This window comes from Canis lupus, chromosome 10, assembly GCF_048164855.1.
Source record: "Canis lupus baileyi chromosome 10, mCanLup2.hap1, whole genome shotgun sequence".
In the NCBI taxonomy this organism is placed as follows: domain Eukaryota; kingdom Metazoa; phylum Chordata; class Mammalia; order Carnivora; family Canidae; genus Canis; species Canis lupus.
Window position 1 is genome coordinate 3446460 of NC_132847.1, and position 26808 is coordinate 3473267.

A 26808-nucleotide genomic window follows, 5' to 3' on the forward strand; every position below is an offset into this window, starting at 1 on the left:
TCTCTCCCAGAAGAGGAGGTAAAGTGATGTTCACTCTTCTTAATATCTATAACTTCAGTACAATGACATAAAGTAAAAAATACTTAAATATTATGATATAAAGTCAACACATCTTCTGTTACATAAGGGAGTAAGAGAAGAAAGAAAACAAAGCTATATAAACAAACATGTTCATATCACAAAAAATGAACTCATGATAATTACGATCCTTGTTTGTCTTGTATGTCACATGGTCATAGCTGGTATTTATAACTACTGTCTTCCACTACCCATTTTATATTCCCTTTGCCCTCACTCAGCAAGCACCTCTGCTGCTGTTAATCCAGTGACCTTCAAGGGTCTGGACCATTAGCAGTCTTGTCTGGATTGGGTTGTTTTGCATTGACGATAGTCACAGGTCACTCACAGTGTTGGGTAACTGTCACCTCCACATAGTCTCAAAACATCTGACTCATCCCCAGAGAAAACTCTTTGTCTATCAAACAATTATTCCCCCATTATTCCCCCCACCCAGCTCTGGCAACTACAGATCTGCTTTCTGTTTCTCTGGATTTACCTATCTTGGATAGTTCATGTAAATGCGGTTACGTAATATGTCACTTTTGTGGCTAGTTCCTTTCATTTAGAATAATGTCTTTGAAGTTTATCCACATTGTAGCTTGCATCAGTACTTCATTCCTTTTATGACTGAACAATATTCCATTGTACAAGCATATCTTGTTTTTTTAATTCTGTTGTCCATTGACAGATAACTTGGGTTGTTTCTAACTTTTGTCTATTATGTATAATGCCGACATGAAGATCTGTGTAGGATTCGTGAGGGAGTCAGGTGGGGAGAGCCATGCCTAGCAGGGCAGCAAGAGAATGGGAGGCTTCTGAAGGCACACATGCCTCACATTTGTCCACACAGGACTTTCATGGCGGACTCAGGGGGATGTACTCAGGTACAGATAACGAGGCATTTCAACATCTTTGTGCCAGAGATCATGCCACTTCTCTCACAAACCATGTCCCCCACTCTCTTTCAACAACCAAGAAGGTGGAATATTTATAGCAGATCCAATCCAGGGATTGGAAGCTCTGAAGCTAACCATTAAGTGAACCTGAGAACATAGAGTTCTAAATGACTTTTGTAACAAAAATCATCTGGTTGGGAAGTTGGGAGGCTAGTCTAAAAAATACATACATGTTTAACCTTCCAGCTTTGGGGTTAGGAATGTGAAAACATTCTAAGCCTTAAATTTCATTCAATCTTTTCAATTGAAATAGCTGGAGCTGAAATTATGGACTCAGAAGTAAAAGTTGTTGAGCTTTTACCATGGGTGTGTGAGCAGCTGCTAGTCTTCTGTGCTGTGTGGATTTAGGGGAGTCACTGTGCTTCCTTGGCTCAGATGTGTGTTTCAGGTGAACAGTGACCCCTATGCCACTGCACGGGGCTGAATTATAATTATGCCTTTCTTCATCAATCCTTATTTCTTGGCCTCTCTGCTGCCCATTCTCCCATCCCTCCTCACCCCCTTGGTCATCCCCTCCCAACCTCCTCTCTTCTATTTTACATCCTATTGTTGGGAGACCTGGGGCTCAGTCCTCACCCTCCTGTCCACATCCTCTGCCAAGATGAGTTCATCCATCCATGGTTTTGTATACCACACACTTGCTGAGGCCATCCCAGCTTTATCTCCCACCCTGGCCTCTTCCCTCAGTTCCAGATTCATGAATCCAACCAATTGAATGAGATTATCAGCTTTCCTATGTCCCAAATTGAACTCTTGGTTTCTGCCCTCCGCAGACCCGCTCTGCCCTGATACTGGTCCTGGTCCTGACACTCTCAAGGAATGCTGCCCCCTCCTTCCAGATGCCCCAGCCATGATACTTTCCTCTTCCTCACCCTCAGAGCCAGTTCTTCCCTATGCCTGGAACCCACCCACATCCCTCCCCAGCAGCCTGGTCACAAGACCCTCTTGCCTCCTTTTGTGAGGCACTCTGTCCCAGCTGCTGATGGTCTGTCTTGTGCTCAGGAGCCACTGGGATGCTCTGACCCTGTGATTCTGGAATCTGCATTGTGACATTGGCTATGGCCTCCTCTGATCTGTCCTGAGCAAGGGAGGGCTGTGAGGGGCTGTGTGAACCCAGCACATCCACCTCAAACATCGAGTCTGTATGCACCTTTGCATTGTCAAGCTTGGGGCCTGGCACCACCTAAGTGCTCCATCCTTCCCAAGTTGTAAAATGGTTTAAAGCAGAGCTGGATCCAGTTCTCCTGACTTGCAGCCTCTGCCAGGGAGAGGTGCCTGGACAGCTCTGGGAACAAGACTGGTGGGAGCCCTTGGATGTGGTGGGGGAAGAGAGTAGGGTGACATGGTTTCTGCTTGTTCCCTCTGCCGGCTTTACCTAAATCCCTGCGGCCACCCTAATCCACCCTAATGGAGCCCAAGCCGGCTCAAGCCCCTGTGGGATGAGCCCACAAATCCCTGGGGCTGGGAGCTCACCACCTGTCTCCTGGATGCCCTTTGCTCTCTCTCTCTTTCTGCTGATATCAGAGAACCAAATCCAGGGCCTCAGACAGGGATGATGGTCAAAGCATATTGTGGCTAAAGCCCCCTCACTGTGGTCCCCAACAAGGAGATGGGGGAAACTCAAGTATGGAGCCTCACACTGTGGAAGTCACTGCTTCAGACTCCAGAGCCTAGGAAGGCTTTATATATGACCAGAACAGCTCTTTAGGGTTCTATCATTAGATGCAGGAGGTCAAGGCAGAAACTGCAGGGTGGGCTGGCCCTGTCCCTCCTGTCCTTTCCATGAAAGGCAGGATGGGCTGGTGGTTTCATACCAACCTGAGTGCAAATCCTGATGCTGACCCATGCCAGCTATTTAACCTTAGATGAGTTGCTTAATTCCTTGAGGTCTCTATTTTCCCATCTGCAAAACGAGGCTCATGGTAAATGCCTCCTCTTTGTAGGGCTGTTGTGTGTGTATTGAGCAGAGTCCTTGCTAATATTAAAGGTCTACTTGCTGGTGCTTCCTTCCTGCACAGCCCTGTTCTCTGTCCTGCTGTTCAGGTGTATTCGGCTCATTTAACCAGAGCTCCTTTGTCCCTCCATTTCCAGAGGTACTGCAGGGTTTTGCAAGGAGAGAGTTGGGGAGTGCCTTCGCAGCTGGAACTAAAGCACCTGTGGCTAGGGAAAAGAAGAAGACAGGGACTGAGAGAGAAAGAGAAATTGACAGAGGCAGAAAGATAAGAGAGTCAGAGATGGGTAGGGGGCAGAGACAGAGAAGGACAGCATGTGTCAGAGACAGCCAGAGACAGTTGGGGTCAGACACACATGCAAAGACAGGAAAGAAACATCCCCAGGGGAGCAGGGCTCCCTCCTCTCCTAAGAGGGAGGGGAAGGAGATGTAGAGAGAGCCAGTGCTGCACGCACCTCCTGTTCAGGAGGGGTCACCACCCTCGGAGTGGCCTCTCCTCCCTTCCTCAGAATCCTTAAACCCTCTGTCGCTCTGGGCCCTGCGCATCTGTCACAGCCCTACCTTGACTCACAGGGGCTGGCGCAGGTGAGTGTGGTCAGGTTGTGCTCTAGGGATGGGTCCCTGAGGACAGGAGAGGGCCGGGCTGCCTGCCGGGGAGGGACAGGGGCGCGGTGGAGACAGTGGTCGGGCGGGGGGGCCCGTGTGACACGGTTCAGAGGGTGTGAGAGCGCGGTGGAGGCCTGGGGGGGCAGGGCGAGTTGCTCTCCCATCCCTTCCCTCCGCCTTGGCTGTTCTCCCCTGCGCGGCGCGGCGCTCAGAGCCTCCCGCGTTCCGTTCCCTCCCGGCCCTGTCTTCCCCCCGCAGCGGGACAGCGGATGGCCGGGCCCGGGAGCGCCGGGGAGCCGAGGCTCCGGGCTCTGCTGCGGTGGCTCTTGGTGCTGGCGCAGGCGGGCGCGGCGGGCGCGGCGGGCTCGGTGCGCCTGGCGGGCGGCCTCACGCTGGGCGGCCTGTTCCCGGTGCACGCGCGGGGCGCGGCGGGCAGAGCGTGCGGGCCGCTGAAGAAGGAGCAGGGCGTGCACCGGCTGGAGGCCATGCTGTACGCGCTGGACCGCGTGAACGCCGACCCCGAGCTGCTGCCCGGCGTGCGCCTGGGCGCGCGGCTGCTCGACACCTGCTCGCGGGACACGTACGCGCTGGAGCAGGCGCTGAGCTTCGTGCAGGCGCTGATCCGCCGCCGCGGCGACGGCGACGAGGGGGCCGTGCGCTGCCCTGGAGGCGTCCCCCCGCTGCGCAGCGCGCCCCCCGAGCGCGTGGTGGCTGTGGTCGGCGCCTCGGCCAGCTCCGTCTCCATCATGGTCGCCAACGTGCTGCGCCTGTTTGCGGTGAGGGCACCCTCTCCTGTCCTCGCCCTCGGGGGGTGGCTGATGGCTGGTGTCCGGGCAGAAGTCCTCAAATCCAGGGATCAGCCGCCGCGTCCGAGAACCCCTGCCCTGTGGGCCAGGTCGGCCCAGCCGGTGCGCCCGTCCTTGTCGGCCCTGCCGCCCTGCCAGGGCCGCCACCTGCACGCACCGCCCTTCGCGAGGATGAAGGGACCAACCTTGTGGGCGGCGAAGGCGGCCCCCCGGAGGCGGCTGCAGCCTTCCCCTGGGGGCCCGGCCGACTAGAACAGGGCGGCCCCTGGGGTGGCGCCCCCTTGATCGCTTGCCTGGGTGCCCACTGCACAGCCCTGTGTGGGGCTCTCGCCGCCACCGCATCTGGGTGATGAGATGCAAGCTTTTCCCGGATCCAGGGCCCTCCTTCTGGTGGGGCAACTAACACATACCCCCGACTTCTGGCGTGGGGGGAGGTAGTTCCCTCATCTTTAGGGAACTGTCTTAAAGAATCCGAGGCAGCCCCTTTCTTGCATCCTGCGGGGGGGGGGGGGGGCAGTGACTGGGGGAGGAGCATAGGAATCAGGGACTAAGGGGCCTTCGACATTAGAGTTTGGGGGTTTTCAGTAGTGGTCATTCACTGGGGTTCCGTGGAGGGAGGGGGCGTCTCTGTCCTTCAGCTTTCTGTGAAGAGAGGAAGGCTTTGCTTCCATCTGGCCAAGGGAGGGGACTTCTGCTTCTTGAGCGTTTCTCTGATTCTCCCAGTCATGGCCTCTGTTTCTACCACGCTGGGTGGTAGTTTTATCTGGGCACCCCTCCATCATCTTCACTCCCCACCACCCCGTTCCCACTGGATGGCAGCTAGTCCTATAGTCACACTTTCTAGCTGGCACAAAGGAACCTTATGTGGCTGTCCAGTGTCAGGGGATGCCGGAGAGTCCCCATCTCACTCACCTGCCCTGTCTGTCTGCCTTTGTACCTCTGTCCCCTGCTCTGCCTGGAGCTCTAGTTTCCATCCCTTTCCCTGTGTCTGCCCCTCCAGGCTGGCTGCAGAGCTCTCAAACTCAAGGGCCTTCAGGAGGCAGGTTGGAGTATAGATGAGTGAAGCAGGACCCCTGCTGAGTGAGTCTAGGGCCCCCTGCTGCCAGCTCAGCCCAAGACTGAGGTGGGGCCACAATCACACATTTTAGACACTGGCTCCCCATTCAAAAAAATTTTATTTTATTTTTATTTTTTTTAATAATAAACTTATTTTTTATTGGTGTTCAATTTACCAACATACAGAATAACACCCAGTGCTCATCCCGTCAAGTGCCCCCCTCAGTGCCCGTCACCCATTCACCTCCACCCCCCTCCTCCCCTTCCATCACCCCTAGTTCGTTTCCCAGAGTTAGGAGTCTTTATGTTCTGTCTCTCAAAAAATTTTAAATGAAGACATTGGTGCATGACATGCAACCAGGGACCGGATTTGGCTCCCTGGAGCCGTTCTGCAATTCCTGGTCTAGGAGCAAAGCTGTGGGTTCCCAAGTTCATCTCCATTCATGCATCACTGTGATCACAGGAGTTTTAGATTAGCCTCCCTGAGGGGTTCCACCTCTACAGGAAGGTTGTTCTGAAGATCAAGCTTTATCGTCTGGAGTGTCTACAACATCCGTTACCTGTGCTGGACCTTTCTCTGACCTTCCCTCCTTTGTGGTTCTTGTTTTTTCTGTCTCTCCATGTGTCTGTCTGTCTCTCTCTCTCTCCCCCTTCCTCCTTCCTTCTTGCCCTTCCTATCCTGTCTTCACACTCCATGCTTTCTTCCTGTCTTGCTTCAGTCATCCCTGTCTCCCCTAGACCAGCTGAGCTTACTCCTTCCAGAACCTGTCCTCTCTTCCACCCTTCACACCAGCTGCTGCCTCACCCATCTTCTCTACTCACTCTCTTTTCCTGACTTCTTCAGCCTTCTGCTACTAGTCTCTCCACTCTCCTTTCACATTTACTGCCTCCCACCCACTCACCCCACTGCCTCAGCATGCTCAGCCCATAATCCCAGCTGTCAATCACTCTAATGCACCCAGTTCCAAGCAGGCCCCTCCAGTAGGCCAGACATACCTTTGAATCAAATAACCCCTTCCCAGCTCCCCTACCTGCTTGCTCTGACCCTTCCTGGGGCTGCCACTCCCCTACATACATGGCCCCTTTGTGTGAATTAGGAAAATATGTTGTCTCCTGGGGCTGACAAGGAGTCTAACTCCCCTTGCAGGTGCAGCCTACACTTGGCTGCAGGCTGGACTTGAGCCCCCACTAACCTTTTGCCTGGACACATGCCTGGCACCACTGTATACAGTGCCCTGCCCTCTCACCTAGACCTTTGTACCTCCTGTATTCCATCAGACCACGTCTCAAAAGCTTTCCCCACACCCTTGGGCCTCTCCATGTTGCTGTCCCACACTGGCCCCTGACACCCCAGTCCCAGACTTCCATGCCCTGACCTGCATCCTGGATCCTCACTGCCCTCCCTCCCCACGGGGTCACTGAGTCTCCAGCCCTAGCACAAATGTTCTTCCCTATTCCAGATACCTCAGATCAGCTACGCCTCCACAGCCCCTGAGCTCAGTGACTCCACACGATACGACTTCTTCTCCCGAGTTGTGCCACCTGACTCCTACCAGGCCCAGGCCATGGTGGACATCGTGAGGGCACTGGGATGGAACTACGTGTCCACACTGGCCTCGGAGGGCAACTATGGCGAGAGTGGGGTTGAGGCATTTGTGCAGATCTCGCGGGAAGCTGGTGAGCTGGGAGCAGGGGTTCCAAGGCAACAATGAGCCTACACAGGGGTAATCCAGGGGTCATCAGACAGGGCCGAAGCCATGATATGGCGCCCTGGATTCATGATAAGGCCCTGAATCCATGGCCATCAGACAGGGCCGAAGCCATGAGATGGGGCCCTGGGTGGTGCCCCTGTGGGTGGGCACCTCTTTCCTTTGAAGCACTCAGCCCCTGCCAGTGGCGGCCCCAGTAGGTGGGTGGGTGGCTGGTTGGAACAAGAGGTGACTCTGGCACCCCCGGCACCCAGGGGGGGTCTGCATTGCCCAGTCCATCAAGATTCCCAGGGAACCAAAGCCAGGAGAATTCAATAAGGTGATCAAGAGACTCATGGAGACACCCAACGCCCGGGGCATCATCATCTTTGCCAATGAGGATGACATCAGGTGGGAGCAGCTGTCACACTCAATCATTGTGTTTATCAGAGGTGCTCCTAGAAGGCCCTGCCTCCTCTTCTTACATGTCCCCTGGCCACATATATCCTCCCTTTCTCCTCCTCCCTCTTCTTTTTTTTTTTTTTTTAATTTTTTTTTTAATTTTTATTTATTTATGATAGTCACAGAGAGAGAGAGAGGCAGAGACACAGGCAGAGGGAGAAGCAGGCTCCATGCACCGGGAGCCTGACGTGGGATTCGACCCCGGGTCTCCAGGATCGCGCCCTGGGCCAAAGGCAGGCGCCAAACCGCTGCGCCACCCAGGGATCCCTCCTCCCTCTTCTTGATCCCCCTTCACCCTCCTGCCCTCACAGAGTCTTCCTGCTGCCATCTCTCTGTCTGGTGCACCCAGAAAAGAACCAGGCCTGGCCTGGGTGGAGATGCTCCAGGACTAGCCAACGGAAACACACAGGAATTCCTGTCTGCTCTTCTAATTCACAGTGAGAGAGACACCAGTTGGCAGATCTAAGTGCAGAAAATGAGCTGTCAGGGAAGGAGCCCTGGTGGCAGGCAGTTCAGGGGGTATCAGTAGGTGGCCATGGATCTTGGCCTAGGGCCTATGTGACTCAGAGCAAGCAGGAGGCTCTGCAAGAGAAGGGAGGCCCTTCTTCCAGGCAGTGTGAAGTGGGCTGCAGTGCAGAGATCAAGAGGGCTGTCCTGGGGCCAGAGCCTGGCTGGAACCTTTATTACCTAAGAAGCCCAGAACAACTCCCCACATCTCATTTTTCCTGAAAAAACGAGGGTCTGATGCATGGTTTGGAATGGGATAGAAGGAGAGAGAGAAGAACAGGAAGTGGCCAGAAGCAAGTCAGAGGAGGATCTCAGGCCCTCTCACTCCTTGCCCTGTTCCTACCAGGAGGGTCCTGGAGGCTGCACGCCAGGCCAACCTGACAGGTCACTTCTTATGGGTTGGCTCAGACAGCTGGGGAGCCAAGACCTCTCCCATCCTGAACCTGGAGGACGTGGCCGTGGGGGCCATCACCATCCTGCCCAAAAGAGCTTCCATTGATGGTGAGTGCAGGGATGCCCTCCCCCACCACATCTCCTGATCTTGCCCTTCCCCACGATCTCCTCTTGGGGGCAATCATTTTCTCCATCTGTAAATTTTTTTTTCATTTAAAATATTTTTATTAAAATTCAATTTAGTTAACATGTAGTGTATTAGTATTTTCAGGGATAGAATGTAGTGATTCACCAGCTACATATAACACCCAGTGCTCATTCCATCACGTGCCCTCCTTAATGCCCATCATCCAGTTACCTCATCCCCCTCCATACCTCCCCTCCAGCAGCCCTCTGATTCTTTTTTTTTTAATAAATTTATTTTTTATTGGTGTTCAACTTACCAACATACAGAATAACACCCAGTGCTCATCCCGTCAAGTGCCCCCCTCAGTGCCCGTCACCCAGTCACCCCCACCCCCTAATGGCTGAGTAATATTCCATTGTATACATAAACCACATCTTCTTTATCCATTCATCTTTCGTTGGACACCGAGGCTCCTTCCACAGTTTGGCTATTGTGGCCATTGCTGCTAAAAACATCGGGGTGCAGGTGTCCTGGAGTTTCATTGCATCTGTATCTTTGGGGTAAATCCCCAGCAGTGCAATTGTTGGGTCGACGGGCAGGTCTATTTTAACTCTTTGAGGAACCTTCACAGTTTCCAGAGTGGCTGCACCAGTTCACATTCCCACCAACAGTGTAAGAGGGTTCCCTTTTCTCCGCATCCTCTCCAACATTTGTGGTTTCCTGTTTTGTTAATTTTCCCCATTCTCACTGGTGTGAGGTGGGATCTCATTGTGGTTTTGATTTGTATTTGCCTGATGGCAAGTGATGCAGAGCATTTTCTCACGTGCATGTTGGCCATGTCTATGTCTTCTTCTGTGAGATTTCTCTTCATGTCTTTTGTCCATTTCATGATGGGATTGTTTGTTTCTTTGCTGTTGAGTTTAATAAGTTCTTTAAAGATCTTGGAAACTAGCCCATTATCTGATACGTCATTTGAAAATATCTTCTCCCATTCTGTAGGTTGTCTTTTAGTTTTGTTGACTGTATCCTTTGCTGTGCAAAAGCTTCTTATCTTGATGAAGTCCCAATAGTTCATTTTTGCTTTTGTTTCTTTTGCCTTCGTGGATGTATCTTGCAAGAAGTTACTGTGGCCGAGTTCAAAAAGGGTGTTGCCTGTGTTCTCCTCTAGGATTGTGATGGAATCTTGTCTCACATTTAGATCTTTCATCCATTTTGAGTTTATCTTTGTGTATGGTGCAAGAGAGTGGTCTAGTTTCCTTCTTCTGCATGTGGATGTCCAATTTTCCCCGCACCATTTATTGAAGAGACTGTCTTTCTTCCAATGGATAGTCTTTCCTCCTTTATCGAATATTAGTTGACCATAAACTTCAGGGTCCACTTCTGGGTTCTCTATTCTGTTCCATTGATCTATGTGTCTGTTTTTGTGTCAGTACCACACTGTCTTGATGTCTACAGCTTTGTAGTACAACCTGAAATCTGGCATTGTGATGCCCCCAGATACGGTTTTCTTTTTTAAAATTCCCCTGGCTATTCGGGGTCTTTTCTGATTCCACACAAATCTTAAGATGATTTGTTCCAACTCTCTGAAGAAAGTCCATGGTATTTTGATAGGGATTGCATTAAACGTGTATATTGCCCTGGGTAATATTGACATTTTCACAATGTTAATTCTGCCAATCCATGAGCATGGAATATTTTTCCATCTCTTTGTGTCTTCCTCAATTTCTTTCAGAAGTGTTCTATACTTTTGAGGGTATAGATCCTTCACCTCTTTGGTTAGGTTTATTCCTAGGTATCTTATGCCTTTGGGTGCAATTGTCAATGGGATTGACTCCTTAATTTCTCTTTCTTCAGTCTCATTGTTAGTGTATAGAAATGCCACTCACTTCTGGGCATTGATTTTGTATCCTGCCACGCTGCCAAATTGCTGGATGAGTTCTAGCAATCTTGGGGTGGAGACTTTTGGGTTTTCTATGTAGAGTATCATGTCATCGGTGAAGAGGGAGAGTTTGACTTCTTCTTTGCCAATTTGAATGCCTTTAATGTCTTTGTTGTCTGAATGCTGAGGCTAGGACTTCCAGTACTATGTTGAACAGCAGTGGTGAGAGTGGACATCCCTGTCTTGTTCCTGATCTTAGGGGAAAGGCTCCCAGTGCTTCCCCATTGAGAATGATATTTGCTGTGGGCTTTTCGTAGATGGCTTTTAAGATGTTGAGGAATGTTCCCTCTATCCCTACACTCTGAAGAGTTTTGATCAGGAATGATGCTGTATTTTGTCAAATGCTTTCTCTGCATCTAATGAGAGGATCATATGGTTCTTGGTTTTTCTCTTGCTGATATGATGAATCACACTGATTGTTTTACGAGTGTTGAACCAGCCTTGTGTCCCGGGAATAAATCCTACTTGGTCATGGTGAATAATTTTCTTAATGTACTCTTGGATCCTATTGGCTACTATCTTGTTGAGAATTTTTGCATCCATGTTCATCAGGGATATTGGTCTGTAATTCTCCTTTTTGGTGGGGTCTTTGTCTGGTTTTGGAATTAAGGTGATGCTGGCCTCATAGAATGAATTTGGAAGTACTCCATCTCTTTCTATCTTTCCAAACAGCTTTAGTAGGATAGGTATGGTTTCTTCTTTAAACGTTTGATAAAATTCCCCTGGGAAGCCATCTGGCCCTGGAGTCTTGTGTATTGGGAGGTTTTTGATGACTGCTTCAATTTCCTCCCTGGTTATTGGCCTGTTCAGGTTTTCCATTTTGTCCTGTTCCAGTTTTGGTAGTTTGTGGCTTTCCAGGAATGCGTCCATTTCTCCTAGATTGCCTAATTTATTGGCGTATAGCTGTTCATAATATGTTTTTAAAATTGTTTGTATTTCCTTGGTGTTGGTAGTGATCTCTCCTTTCTCATTCATGATTTTATTAATTTGAGTCTTCTCTCTCTTCTTTTTAATAAGGCTGGCTAACGGTTTATCTATCTTATTAATTCTTTCAAAGAACCAACTCCTGGCTCTGTTGATCTGTTCCACAGTTCTTCTGGTCTCAATTTCGTTGAGTTCTGCTCGAATCTTTATTAACTCTCTTCTTCTGCTGGGTGTAGGATCTATTTGCTGTTTTTTCTCTAGCTCCTTTATGTGTAAGTTAAGCTTTTGTATTTGAGTTCTTTCCAGTTTTTGAATGGATGCTTGTATTGTGATGTATTTCCCCCTTAGGACTGCTTTTGCTGCATCCCAAAGATTTTGAACAGTTGTATCTTCATTCTCATTAGTTTCCATGAATCTTTTCAATTCTTCCTTAATTTCCTGGTTGACCCTTTCATCTTTTAGCAGGATGGTCCTTAACCTCCACGTGTTTGAGGTCCTTCCAAACTTCTTGTTGTGATTTAGTTCTAATTTCAGGGCATTATGGTCTGAGAATATGCAGGGGACGATCCCAATCTTTTGGTATCGGTTCAGACCCAATTTGTGACCCAGTATGTGATCTATTCTGGAGAAAGTTCCATGTGCACTTGAGAAGAATGTGTATTCAGTTGAGTTTGGATGTAAAGTTCTGTAGACATCTGTGAAATCCATCTGGTCCAGTGTATCATTTAAAGCTCTCGTTTCTTTGGAGATGTTGTGCTTAGAATACCTATCAAGTATAGAAAGAGCTAGATTGAAGTCACCAAGTATAAGTGTATTATTATCTAAGTATTTCTTCACTTTGGTTATTAATTGATTGATATATTTGGCAGCTCCCACATTCGGGGCATATATATTGAGGATTGTTAAGTCCTCTTGTTGGGTAGATCCTTTAAGTATGATATAGTGTCCCTCTTCATCTCTCACTACAGTCTTTGGGGTAAATTTTAGTTTATCTGATATAAGGATGGCTACCCCCGCTTTCTTTTGAGGACCATTCGAATGGTAAATGGTTCTCCAACCTTTTGTTTTCAGGCTGTAGGTGTCCTTCTGTCTAAAATGAGTCTCTTGTAGACAGCAAATAGATGGGTCCTGCTTTTTTATCCAGTCTGAAACCCTGCACCTTTTGATGGGGTTATTAAGCCCGTTCACATTCAGAGTTACTATTGACAGATATGAGTTTAATGTCATCATGATATCTATTCAGTCCTTGTTTTTGTGGATTGTTCCACTGAACTTCTTCTTAAAGGGGAATTTTAAGAGTCCCCCTTAAAATTTCTTGCAGAGCTGGTTTGGAGGTCACATATTCTTTCAGTTGCTGCCTGTCTTGGAAGCTCTTTATCTCTCCTTCCATTCTGAATGAGAGAGCCTTGCTGGATAAAGTATTCTTGGTTGCATGTTCTTCTCATTTAGGACCCTGAATATATCCTGCCAGCCCTTTCTGGCCTGCCAGGTCTCTGTGGAGAGGTCTGCTGTTACCCTAATACTCCTCCCCATAAAAGTCAGGGATTTCTTGTCTCTTGCTGCTTTAAGGATCTTCTCTTTATCTTTGGAATTTGCAAGCTTAACTATTAAATATCGAGGTGTTGAACGGTTTTTATTGATTTTTTGGGGGGGATCTCTGTATTTCCTGGATCTGAATGCCTGTTTCCCTTCCCAGATTAGGAAAGTTTTCAGCTAGGATGTGTTCAAATACATATTCTGGCCCTCTGTCCCTTTCGGTGCCATCGGGAACCCCAATTAAACGTAGGTTTTTCTTCCTCAGGCTGTCGTTTATTTCCCTTAATCTATCTTCATGGTCTTTTAATTGTTTGTCTCTTTTTTCTTCAGTTTCCCTCTTTGCCATCAACTTGTCTTCTATGTCACTCACTCGTTCTTCCACCTCGTTAACCCTCGTCATTAGGACTTCTAGTTTGGATTGCATCTCATTCAATTGATTTTTAATTTCTGCCTGATTAGCTCTAAATTCTGCAGTCATGAAGTCTCTTGAGTCCTTTATGCTTTTTTATAGAGCCACCAGTAGCTGTATAATAGTGCTTCTGAATTGGCTTTCTGACATTGAATTGTAATCCAGTTTTTGTAACTCTGTGGGGGAGACGACTGTTTCTGATTCTTTCTTTTGAGGTGAGGTTTTCCTTCTAGTCATTTTGCTCAGTGCAGAGTGGCCAAAAACTAGTTGTATTGGGAAAAGGAGAAAAAGAGAGGAGAGAAAGAAGGAAAGAAAAGAGAAAAATAAAAAAGAAAAGGAAGAAAAAGAGAACAAAAAGAGAAAGAAAAAGAAAGAAAGGAAAAATTGGGGGTGGGGGAAGCTAACAGAAATCAAAAAGCAAAAAAAAAAAAAAAAAAAAAAAAAGACAAAAAAAAAAACAGAAAAAAAAAAAACACCAAAAAAAGAACACGGAAGAGTATCTTCTGATTCTGTATACTTTAAGTCCCTTGACTTCCCCTGGAACTTGTCCGTCTAGTTGGTCTTTTGGGGGAGGGGCCTGTTGTGCTGATTTTCAGGTGTTAGCACTTGGGGGAGCCGCTCTGCCCACTGCCTGGTGCAGGGCTCAGTGGGGGTTGTTTACCCCGTGAGGCCGCAGGAGGAACAACCCCAGTGGCGGGGCAGCTCTGCAGCCCTGGAGTCAGCCCCCGCAGTAACTCCGGAGCTCACGGTCTGCAGGGCCTGGAGGCTCGGGGCGGGGCCGCTGATCTGCTCAGCTGGGGCAGGAGCGTCCTCGCTGTCCTGGGCCCTCCCGGCTTCTGCCTGTCCCGGGGGAGGCCGGATCCTGGGCTGTGTCCCGGTGCCCTGTGCTCCGGGGCCTGCGCTGTTGGATTCGTGCTCCCGCCCCGCAGCCCCCTCCGCGGAGCCGCCCCCGAGCCCCCCGAGCTGCTCCCGCCCCGCAGCCCCCTCCGCGGAGCCGCCCCCGAGCCCCCCGAACTGCTCCGGGTCCCGCAGTGCGCGCTGCAGCCCTTAGGGAGCTCGGCGCACTCCCCCGGGGCGCAGGTGTCTGTTAGTGTCCCCGGGAGCCCGAGGGCATCCCCGCCCTCCTGGGTCCTGCTCCAACCCCCTGCGAGCCCCTTTCCGCCCGGGAAGGTCGGTGCAGCTCCTGCTTCTCCGGGACGGGGCTCTCCTGTCCTGGGGACACTCGCCCCGGCCTCAGCCCGGCTCCTCACGGGGCCCCTCCCCCTTGGAGGCCTTTTGTTTCTTTATTTCTTTTTCTCCGTCTTCCTACCTGATAGAAGCGCGAACTCTTCTCACTGTAGTGTTCCAGCTGGTCTCTCTTTAAATCTCAGGCCGAATTCGTAGATTTTCAGGATGATTTGAAGGTTATCTAGGTAATTTGGTGGGGACAGGTGACTCGGGGACCCTGCTCTTCCGCCAGCTTGCGCCTCGTCCTCCATCTGTAAAATGTTATCGTGTATCTCGCTCAACACCCCTTCTAGGATTCCCAAATTCTAGGATCCTAAGACTTTGTGAATACATCCCTCCAAGCAGTGTTTTTGAATTGGCAAAGTAGGAAAATCCCACTCCACTGTATAGGGTCAAGAATTAGTTTTGTTTTTGCTTTTGTTTTCATCCAATGCCTATAATCCTGGTATTGCTGGTTCTGCAAAAGACATACTAATTTGAGGGTGGAGAGGAGAAGGAACAAAACTGAGGATGGGGACATATTGTCCTGTTGATCAAATGATGAAGCCTGCCTCCCATCCCATCCTCCACCATCCTGAATATCTGGAAGGATCTAGCAGAGACATTGTCACATGACAATAGGATTGATCATTTCCCCAAAGCCTGAACTGAAGCTGCCTTGATGAAGTGCTTCAGGACTTTTTTACCCTGACTTTCAGGGGCTCCCACCCACACCCTTTCTTTCCCTTAGAGTACATTTGGTTGCATTTGACAAATGCAGAGTGGAGTAGAATGAGAGTGGTTTCGGCAATAAAGTCATTTCGTTGCAAGATAAGACCTGAAAGTAGGCCACTTCAGGTTTGGGACGGTGAGTTAATGATGTTCTCAAAGTCCTGAGCTCTGTCCCTGCTTCTGTTCCACCATTCTCTCTGGTTGCGACTTGTCTTCGTGACTGAGGTGTCTTATTCACAATGTGGCTGCTGAAGCTCTACCTATTACATCTTCACAGCAGCATCCTAACCAAAAAAGGAAAGAACAGCATGAAAGTCTTTGATATGGTGACGCTCTGAGTTTACAACAGGATGCAAATTCTACCCCAAAGCCCCCAGAAGGCTTTGAAATCACTGGCCAGAAGTTGTTCACATGGCCAGTCCTAGCTGCAAAGTGAGCAGATGGTGAAGGGACACAGCAGAATCATGCCTGGTTCAGATGATTGCCGTCCTCTCTCCTCCCTCAGGATTTGATCAGTACTTTATGACCCGCTCCCTGGAGAACAACCGCCGAAACATCTGGTTTGCTGAGTTCTGGGAGGAGAATTTTAACTGCAAACTGACCAGCTCAGGTACCCAGTCAGATGACTCCACCCGCAAATGCACAGGTGAGAGCTACCCAGAGTGGCAAGGGAGGTGAAGGGGAAGGCGGGAGGCGAGGCAGGGCACTTGGGGGCTGGGCACACTTCCTCTGTGCATCCCTAGGACAGGCGAGGAACGCATCGGCAGGGACTCGACCTACGAGCAGGAGGGGAAGGTGCAGTTCGTGATCGATGCTGTGTATGCCATTGCCCACGCCCTCCACAGCATGCACCAGGCGCTCTGCCCCGGGCTCACCGGCCTGTGCCCAGCGATGGAGACCACTGATGGGCGGGTGCTGCTGCAGTACATTCGAGCCGTCCGATTCAATGGTGAGCGGGAGCCAGATCCTCCATGGCAGGGAAGGGAAGCCCCTGGGATGGACTTCTCTGCTGGACCCGGGCTGACTCAGATCAAAGGGGTGGGAGAGGTGGAATGCTATAGTGGGGGCACCTGGTACTGAGAGCTGGAAGCTTGAGCCCAATTCTGGAACCAGTTCTTAACACTCGTCCACCAGGCTTCAGCACTCCCTTGCCCCAAGTTGCAAAATTCAGGCGTTGGAGAGCCCTCTGCCTGGAACCCTCAGCCGCTCCCATGCAACTCTCACGGCTGTTCACAGAGCTGGGGGCACCTAAACTCGGCCTGCAAGGGGCACAGTGCACACTGGGCAGAGGCGCTGCCCACAACGTGGACATGCTGCTCACTCTGAGTCTCGGGCTTCCAAAGACCACGCCTCTGGAGCTCGTGGTACAAGTCTCATGTGTCCCGGGTACCAGCAGAGGGTCCAGCACACGGGCAGGGCTCAGAATAAAGTCTCTGAAAAGGCCCACGTGGACTGAGGCCTCACTCGTGGTTTGTGCAGAGAGATACACGTCTTGTTTAGTTACCATCACTATAAAATTAAAAATTGTTCTTCCACTGCATTCTGAGCACCCTCTCTCTGTTAACCTCTCAGCTGAATAGTACAGCTTACTATCACCACAGACCAGCTCTAAAGGTGGTAGGACAAGCCTCCAACAGAAATAGTGTTGATCGTTCAAATCGATACAAATCTCACACACACACTCAGACCTTCGTCCAAGTCTGAACCCACCATCCCACCTGGTCAGCTACGCTCGCTTTTTTCTTTTTAAAGTGTGGTAACATACGCGTAGCATAAAATGTACAATCTTAACAATTGTTTTTAAGGATTTTATTTATTTGAGAGAGAGAGAGAGAGAGCACTTCAGCAGGGGGAGGGGCAAAGGGAGAGGGAGAAGCAGACGCTCCGCGAAGAGGAGATTGCCCCCCACCCCCCATGTGGGGCTCCATCCCAGGAGCCTGGGATCATGACCTGAGCCAAAAGCAGATGTTTAACCACCTGAGCCACCCAGGCGCTGCCCCCCCCCACCGTCTTAACCATTTTTAAGTGTACAGTCTAGTCATGTACACTGTTGTGCAGATTCTCCAGAACTTAAGATAAAAAAGTTCTGAAGGATCCCTGGGTGGCGTAGCGGTTTGGCGCCTGCCTTTGGCCCAGGGCGCGATCCTGGAGACCCGGGATCGAATCCCACGTCGGGCTCCCGGTGCCTGGAGCCTGCTTCTCCCTCTGCCTGTGTCTCTGCCTCATTCTCTCTCTCTCTCTGTGACTATCACAAATAAATAAAAATTTTAAAAAAATTCTGAAATTCTGTCCCGATTAAACACTAACTCCCCATTCCCCCTCCTGAAGCTTCTGGCAACTTCCATCCTACTTTCTGTCCCTATGATTTTGCCTACTCTATGTTCATCCTATGAGAGGGATCATGCAGTATTTGTCCTTCTGTGACTGGCTCATTTCATTTGGCATAACATCCATGCGTTCATCCATGTTGTAGCCTGTGTCACAATGTCTTTCCTTTTATTTTATTTTATTTTATTTTTAATATTTTTTTTCTTTTATTTATTTATGATAGTCACAGAGAGAGAGAGAGAGGCAGAGACACAGGCAGAGGGAGAAGCAGGCTCCATGCACCAGGAGCCCGATGTGGGATTCGATCCCGGGTCTCCAGGATCGCGCCCTGGGCCGAAGGCAGGCGCCAAACCGCTACGCCACCCAGGGATCCCATCTTTCCTTTTAAAGGCTGAAGAATATCCTAGCACAAATAGGCAACGTTTTGTTTATCTGTCTAACTCTCAGTGAACAAACATTTAGGTTGCATCCACCTTTTGGCTGCTGCAAATGATGCTGCTGTGAACGTGGGTGTGTATCTCTGAGTCCCTGTATCCCCTTTGGGGGACATATACCTGGCAGCGGAGTCATGTAGTAATTCTATGTTTAGTTTTTGGAGGAGCTGCCACTCTGTTTTCTACAGTGACAGCACCGTTTTACATCCCCACCAGCAGTGCGCCAGGGTTGCAGTCTCTCTACATGCTCACGGAGGCTTATTTCCTGGAATGCTAACAGTGGCCACTGTGGTTTGGAGTTGCACTTACCTGATGACAGGGAGCATCTTTGCAGGGTTTGTGACTGTGGGACGCTGGCTCTTTATCCTGGCTGGGCCTTGGGCCTTTCCGGGAGGGGCTGGAGAACCAGCTGAGGATGCCGGCTCTCCTGCAGGCAGCGCGGGGACCCCCGTGATGTTCAACGAGAATGGGGACGCGCCCGGGCGCTACGACATCTTCCAGTACCAGGCGGCGAACGGCAGTGCGGGCAGCGGCGGCTACCAGGCCGTGGGCCAGTGGGCAGAGACCCTCAGGCTAGACGTGAGTGAGCCGGGGAGTGGCGGGGAGCGGCCGGGCGCGGGCCCACCGTCCCCAGATCCGGAGGTCCCAGGCCCGTCCCCCCGCCACAGGTGGAAGCCCTGCTGTGGTCCGGAGAGCTCCGCGAGGTGCCCCGATCCCAGTGCAGCCTCCCCTGTGGGCCGGGTGAGCGGAAAAAGATGGTGAAGGGCGTCCCCTGCTGCTGGCACTGCGAGCCCTGCGACGGCTACCGCTTCCAGGTGGATGAGTTCACGTGCGAGGCCTGCCCCGGGGACATGCGGCCCACGCGCAACCACACGGGCTGCCGCCCCACTCCCGTCGTGCGCCTCACCTGGTCCTCGCCCTGGGCCGCGCCGCCGCTCCTGCTGGCCGTGCTGGGCAGCGTGGCCACTACCACGGTGGTGGCCACCTTCGTGCGCCACAACAACACGCCGATCGTGCGGGCCTCGGGCCGCGAGCTCAGCTACGTGCTTCTCACCGGCATCTTCCTCATCTATGCCATCACCTTCCTGATGGTGGCCGAGCCCGGGGCGGCCGTGTGCGCCGCCCGCCGGCTGTTCCTGGGCCTGGGCACCACGCTCAGTTACTCAGCCCTGCTCACCAAGACCAACCGCATCTACCGCATCTTCGAGCAAGGGAAGCGCTCCGTCACGCCACCGCCCTTCATTAGCCCCACGTCGCAGCTCGCCATCACCTTCAGCCTCACCTCGGTGCAGGTGGGCCGTGGCTCCCAGGGCCAGGAGGTGGACGGGGAAGGGGGAGCGGCAGATCACCACTTGGCTGGGGGGTGGCCTCCACTCCCAAAGTCAAGATAAGCACTCTTCTATTTTGGCTCCTATGTTTAAACAAGTAAGGGGAGGGGGGCTGCAGGAGACCGGGCCCCACTCCCTCCGCCTGCTCCGTCCTTGAGGGAACTGGGTCAGTAAGCTGCAGCGCCAGCATCCAGCTCCGTGTCTGTAAAAACAATGAAATTATTTTCCTAAACAGAACAGGCTCTTCCACCATTTCGCTCCCACAAAAAATAAGGCAAAGAGCTATCTGATGATTTTCTCAAGGAGAAAAAAAACATCTGTTTCCATAAAGGAGTTCCTGCTGCCCAGTCACTGGGGTAACATGGATGAGAGGCACAGGTTCCAGCAATGTTACTGTTGAATGGAGCATCCAGCTCCATAAATGGCCAGGATTTCATAACGTATGTGCACCGAAAGCAAAGTTCCCTCAAGGGGTTCACTAGAGCATTGGAAATTATTCTCACGATCTGGAAAGCACTGGATATTTTCTGTGCACAGGGTGCTAGTAGACAGGTGTGGATGACATTGTGACATTATAAAGCCAGGCCAGCTCACAGGGCTACGGGGAGGGCCTGTGCTCAGCCTGCTTTGGACACAGCACACTCTGCACTCCAGACAAGTGTTCATTGCCACCCACAGGCCTTGGTCCATGCAATTCTTCACAACTGAAAGGTATTGCCATCCTTGTGCAGATAACAGGGTCAGAGCTTCTCTCGTGAACACCAGAACACCAATGCCCAGAGCATCCTGACTTCTTACCATCCTGCTTCCCTGGCTGAAACCCCTGTGGTGCCCCTGCCCCCAGGACAGAGATACAGGATAGACTGCAGTCAGTACTTCCTGGCTCATCTGTGGACTCCCTACATTATACCCTTCTTTCCAGAAATCCCACACCCTTTCTTTTCTTTATTTTTTAAAAAGACTTTATATATTTATTCATGAGACAGACACACAGAGAGAGGCAGAGACATAGGGAGAGGGAGAAGCAGGCTCCATGCAGGAAGCCCGATGCAGGCTCAATCCCAGGGCCCAGGGATCACGCCCTGAGCCGAAGGTAGACGCTCAACCACTGAGCCAGACGTCCTTCCCACGCCCTTTCAAAGCACACCTGCAGTTTTACTGGGTTATGTATCGATACGGTGGACATGATATAGTATCTCTTTGTTTTAATTTGCATCTACTAAATTACTAGTGTAGCTGGCCTTTGAAGGTTCCTTTTCTATGTTGTTCCTGTTCCTATGCTTTGCTCATTTTCTATTATTTTGTAGGAGTTGTGGATTTGTGTGTGTGTGTGTGTGTGTGTGTGTGTGTTTAATATGCTGGGTGCTAATTATCAATTACATGGGTTGCAAAACTTGTAGGATCCATTTTGGTTGCTATTCCTCTGTATCTCAGGCCTTGGCTAATAGTTTCTCATATGCAGCATTTTTCCCTCCTTAGAACCTTGTTCTAAGAGGAGCCTCCACACTGCTTTTCTGGAGAGTGGGTGGGGTGTTATTTGCCCCTTGTCCATGGAGCTACTGCCTTTGGGAGAATCACAAAAAGGTTCTCCTGGGTGTATAAATTATTAAAAAGCATCCCTTACTCTCAGGTTACACAGCCCCTCTCTAGGTACTTGGCATGGCACTAGAGTGTTGGCTAGATTTCAGCTCCACAACACACACACACACACACACACACACACACACACACAGAAACCAGGCAGTCTTGTGCAGTGAACAATCTGCACAAACAAGCAGGGCAGCACTTTCAGGGTCCTGCCTTTATGCAGGTGTCTTAGTTCCTACTCTCCAGTTTCCCTTGGCTTAAGGTCATGTCTCTAACCCTCACAGGGAACCGCTCCTCCACCTCCTCCTAGTTAATAGAAGGAGTTGACTTTGATAATTTCCTGGGCCACCTGGCATCAGCTCACATCCTTACTGCTCTCTATTTAGTGCCTCATTCTGAGCTTCACTATGCATTTGCACATGATTTCATTACATTGTGTTCAACAGTTCTCTGGATCTGGAGAAGGAAGGAGTCCTCAGGAACTAGGTTTGCCCTGTTGCTAGATGCGATCAAGTTAGTGTTTTCACATCTACAGGATGGAGATGGTACTGCCTACTGCCTGGGAGGTGTGAAAAAAAGAGAATCTGCTGGGTCTGGCCCTTAATCAGTAGGGCATGAACCATCTCCTCCCCCAAGCTGGTGTGGAGAAGCTGTGGATAGGGTCACAATTCCATGGCCTCTGCCTGCAGTCACTGTATCCTGCAGGGCTTGGTGATGTTGGAATGCAGGAAGAAGACATCCTGGGGCCCATTACCCAGCCAGCCCTGACATTGCCAGCACATGCCTATGCTGTAGTGCCTTCTGCTCACTGGCCTTTGTATGGGCAGGCCCCTCCTGGATAGCCCTTCTGTTTCAGGCCTGAGCATCCCACTCAGTAGGCCAGGAGCCTCAAGGTGACCCTAACCTGCCAGAGACATTGGTGAGTGGCCAGGCTGGGTGTGTCCCTGATATGGTGTTGGCTCCTGCAGGTGGTAGGAGTGATGGCGTGGCTAGGGGCCCAGCCCCCACACAGTGTGATCGACTATGAAGAGCAACGGACAGTGGACCCAGAGCAGGCCAGAGGGGTGCTCAAGTGCGACATGTCGGACCTGTCCCTCATCGGCTGCCTGGGCTACAGCCTCCTGCTCATGGTCACGTGCACGGTGTACGCCATCAAAGCCCGTGGTGTGCCTGAGACCTTCAATGAGGCCAAGCCCATCGGTTTCACCATGTACACCACCTGCATCATCTGGCTGGCTTTTGTGCCCATCTTCTTTGGCACCGCCCAGTCGGCTGAAAAGGTAATCTGGGGTCGCCCATCGGATTTACGGCCTCCTTTGTTTCCTGTCTGTTCACACAAGGGCTCAATTGTCCCAAGAGCTGGGCTGCCCCCATGAATGATTGTTCGTTGGTTAATTCATTCATGTAGTTAAATACTCATTCATTCATTTATTTGTCAGTATCCCTTTGTTCATTCATTTATTCATCCATGCTTCTAACCATCCATTAACCTGGTTTTTTTTTAAAGATTTATTTATTTATTTATTTATTTATTTATTTGAGAGAAAGAGCATGAGTGGGGGGAGGGGCAGAGGGAGAATCTCAAGCAGACTCTGTGCTGAGTGCAGAGTCCAAAGTGGGGATTGATCCTGACCCTGAGATCACAACTGAGCTGAAACCAAGAGCCAGATGCTTAACCAACTGAGTCTCCCAGGCACCCCACCATTAACTTATTTTTATTCAGTTACTTCTTTATATACATCATGTCCCTCAATCCATTAATCTGTCAGTCCATTTGCTGATCATTACTCCATCATTTATTTGTGTATATGGTAGACCATGTGTTAATTCATCCCTGTTGTTCATGTTTGACCACTTGCTCTTTTATTTGTACACTCATTTGTACATTTGAAAACATATTCATCCATTCAGTAACATGCTGTAGCCCCTTTTAGGCATATGGACCATTTCCCCAAGTGTCACTCGCTGTGAATGGATCCTTTGCTTCCCCTGGTCACTTGTCCGCTTGGTCCTGTGTCATTCATCCTCCTTCCTGCCTACATCAGAGCCACAGCATGACTATCACTTCTTCATGCCATAGGGCTTATATGGTTGCCTTTCCATTCACCTGATGAACACAGACTCATGTGGGGCTGGGGGGTGGGAGAAAACAGGGCTGAATCCCAGCCAGTTTCTTCCTCCATGGCTCAGATCTACATCCAAACCACCACACTGACTGTGTCCTTGAGCCTGAGTGCGTCGGTGTCCCTCGGCATGCTCTATGTGCCCAAAACCTACGTCATCTTGTTCCACCCGGAGCAGAATGTGCAGAAGCGGAAGCGAAGCCTCAAGGCGACCTCTACAGTGGCAGCCCCACCCAAGGGCGAGGACACAGAGGCCCCCAAGTAGCAAGTGGGGGATGAGTGGGGATGTTTCTCCCTCTCTTCTGTTCTTTTCTTTCCCTTGCTTCATGACGGAAGCTGTGGAAGGTCCAGGTCTGCAGTGAGCATTCAGAAGCAGGGAGTCTATGAAGCCCACACCCACCAGTATGGGGCTGTCCTCCAGAAAGACCTGGACCCACACATACCACACCTCATCCCTGCTTTTCTGTGACTGTTGGCATCATGCATACTTGCTGCAGACCAGACTTTCTGCTCATGGCGGGAATCAGCCACCAAGAGGATCCTACTCTAGGGAAGAACTGAACTTACACTCCCTGGTCTGAGTCCAGAGAGCATGATGAAGCCTGGGCTTGGCCCAGTGTGTGTGAGATTTCCACCTGAGTAGCCACCAGAACCTGGGGACTGGGCAGTATGCAAAAATGTGTAGATCTCACTCTAGAAATACAGGGCTGGATTTGGGGAGGGGCAGTGTCCACAAGATCTGGGGACCTGTCTTCTGCTGAGTGACTCAGGCTTGACACAGAGGGATTGGACCTTCGGTGTGAGAGCCCTGTGAGTGAGGATGGACCTGGGACAGGACTTGGGAGTGAGCAGAGTAACTGGGATGTATCCCCATGGGGTTACTTGTATTGAGGTCTTTTTCTCAGGACCATCATCCATGGGATCACACTTAAACCATAGCTTTTTGCCTTTCCATGCCTACTCCCTTAAATGATCCCCAAACACTTGTGTGGTGTTAGTAGTGTGAGAATAAAGCAACAGGGTGGTGTTTGCCCTCTTCTGATGCCTGTGAGGGATTATGGTCAGGAGTTTCAGGTTGGGGTCAGTGACAGAGTTGTATCTATGGTGACAATCAATTCCAAGTAGACATCTTAGGATGAGTACCAAAACTTTCCTCTCTCAATATGTACTGAGAGGTCCCCTTTGAAAGATGAGCATGAGGCACAGGGAGGAAGATAGACTTCAGATGCATGGACATTTATTTTTTCTTTTAAAAAGGCTTGGTTTCTATTATGGGATTATATTTCCCCATGGTACAATTTACATTAGTTAAATTGACTCTATCATTTTGAATTCTCTAGTATCTAATGTCTGGAACTGATTCCAAAGGTCACCATACTTCATACAACATAAAGACTCTTGCCTACACAGAATCTCTGTTGCAGAAATAAATTTTGATCCTGGGACCAGGTGTTTCTGTGTTCCTTAAATCAATAGAGCTTCTCCTCAGAATAACATTTTTGGTGTATGGATTCTTCTTCCTCACATTTTTGCATTTTGTATGGTTTCTCCACAGTGTGAATTATGAAGTTTTATTTATTGCTCAGTGCTTTCCAGAATTCATTATTTCATAGGGCTTCTTTCCTGTGTGGATTTTCTAATGTGTAATGTGATGAGGTTTGTTTCTTGCTGAGAGTGCTTTTATAGGGTTTTTCTCCTATATGAACTCTCATCCAGTGAGCTCTGATATCCAAAGGAAGGTGTTCTTGTAGTCTTTTTTTCCCTCTTGATGTTTCTCCCAGTATGAACTCCCCGATGTGCAAAAAATGGTGACTTCTAGTTGAAAACTTCACCACATTTTTTTTTACATATTTGTGGTTTTCCCCACTTTAAACTCTGTAACTTAGAGTTTGGATGATTTCTTAGTGGAACTTTTCTACATTTAGAGGATTTCTCCCTAGTGTGAGGTTTCTGCCTTAGAGTCTTGGCTTTCTACTGAAGGCTTTCCCACATTCCCCCATGTTTGTTCATACTGGGCTCTCTGATGTTAATGCTTTGTCACACAGCAGGTTCTGGCTCCTTCTTAGGGCATCTCATATCCAGTCCAATTGTAGATGATTTCCACAGCATGTACCATTTTGTGTGCAGTGAGGAATCCTCTATTACTAAAGGTGTTATCATATGTAGCATACTTGTGAGGTTTCTCTCCTTTAGGAGTTTTCTAATGTATACAAAGTCTGGAATCCTAGAAGAAGGCTTTTCTACAATCAGTGTGTACCAATTTGATCATTTGATGTCCAGCAAGGGGTTGACAACTTCCTAAAGGTCTTCCCATGCTATTTACATGCATAGTTTTGCCTTCTGTGAGGTTCAATCAATTTGAAACCCTGAATAAAGGTGTTTTTTTCAAATTTGTAGAATTTATAAGGCATTCTTCCTGTGTGCTTCTTTTATGCTGAATAAGAACTGGGCTGTGCTTGTCGACTTTCTCACATCCATTGCCCCTGAATAATTTCTCCCCAGTATGACTTACATGTTCCCATGACAACGGTGCTCTGGATTGGAGGCTTTCCCACATTACAATTACAGTGTTCTCTCCAATATGAATTCTCTAAAGCAGAAGATTACGTTTTGGTATAAACTTTTATTCACCTATTCATAAAGGTATCATCTGTGTTCAATGTGTGGAGACTTGTATAAGGAGGGCTTCTCTTACATTAACTATATGCTTATGTCTTTTCACTAATGTGAGTTTTTTCTAACACATCTATTACATTTACTGTAGCTTTGTCACATTTATTACATTGTGTGCTCTTTAGAAATTTCCTCAAAATTCATTACTTTTGTTGTCTCTCACTCAAGGAATTCTTGTTGAATAAATGTAACTTTTCCCAGAAGTTTGACTTGGGTTTTCTGCTGCTTTTTCATGTAATTACCAATTTGGAAGACTCCTTCCAAACTGGAATAAAGTGCACAATTCCAGGTGAATCTTTCCACTATCATATTATAGAATAAAACCTCTTCAGAAATACTCCATTATATTGCCATCTTTTTTTCCCTAAATATGAAAAATTCCCAAGTGTAAATATCTCTTGTCTCTTGGGCTTTGAGGAAGGAAGCCTCCTGCAGTAATGGACAGAATATTGACAGCTATAGAAGACTGGCAGTTTCAGAGATGACCTTTCAGCCTGTGGAGCAAAGGGTAGGAACCAAGATGGGGTGCAGCTCTGAAAGTAGAGACACTGAAGGGAGGCTTGGATGAAAGTCAGCCAAGGGTGTGGAGGGACCGGGTTTGGGCACTGTGAGCCTCATTGCTTCATTCGTGGATTGCTGTACTGGGATACTAACTAGTATCTGTTTCCTGTGTCTTTCCCCCCATCCCACACACCAATATCAAGATCATCATTCTGAGGCACCGGCTCCCCACACTTTTAGGGACACAGCTATGGGCAGGCCCTCTTCCAGTACCTGTATCTGACTGCGATTCATTCTTGCTTGCGGAATCAGAAATAGCAAGAAGGGCACATGGGTCCAGCCCCACATGCTGTTCACTGATATAATCTGGCTGATGAAGTATTTTTAGTTTATTCTATCAGGGCTATAGAATGTTGAACTTATCCATACTATCAACTTCTGAGGGTCCCCCCCCCCATCCTGATCTGGCAGATAGG

The 26808-nt window shown here is 49.5% G+C and overlaps 1 protein-coding gene across 1 annotated transcript; it reads left to right on the plus strand.

Annotated features, from left to right (window-relative positions):
* The first annotated feature begins 3842 nt into the window (after positions 1-3842).
* On the plus strand, positions 3843-26034 carry GRM6 (glutamate metabotropic receptor 6). Its single transcript, XM_072840514.1, has 10 exons — positions 3843-4349; positions 6896-7112; positions 7399-7534; positions 8439-8593; positions 15864-16004; positions 16107-16307; positions 18554-18699; positions 18789-19412; positions 22004-22315; positions 23226-26034. Exons 1-10 carry the CDS (start codon positions 3843-3845, stop codon positions 23421-23423), a joined length of 2637 nt encoding a protein of 878 aa, XP_072696615.1. The 3' UTR covers positions 23424-26034.
* The last annotated feature ends 774 nt before the right edge of the window (positions 26035-26808 follow it).

What these genes read in the sequence shown, in the direction of transcription:
- GRM6 (XM_072840514.1), top strand. Translation starts at nt 3,843, where the DNA reads ATGGCCGGGCCCGGGAGCGCCGGGGAGCCGAGGCTCCGGGCTCTGCTG. An exon ending in TCGAGCCGTCCGATTCAATG is followed by an intron (nt 16,308 to 18,553) that starts GTGAGCGGGAGC and finishes GCTCTCCTGCAG; the next exon opens with GCAGCGCGGGGACCCCCGTG. An exon ending in CCGCCCAGTCGGCTGAAAAG is followed by an intron (nt 22,316 to 23,225) that starts GTAATCTGGGGT and finishes TCCATGGCTCAG; the next exon opens with ATCTACATCCAAACCACCAC.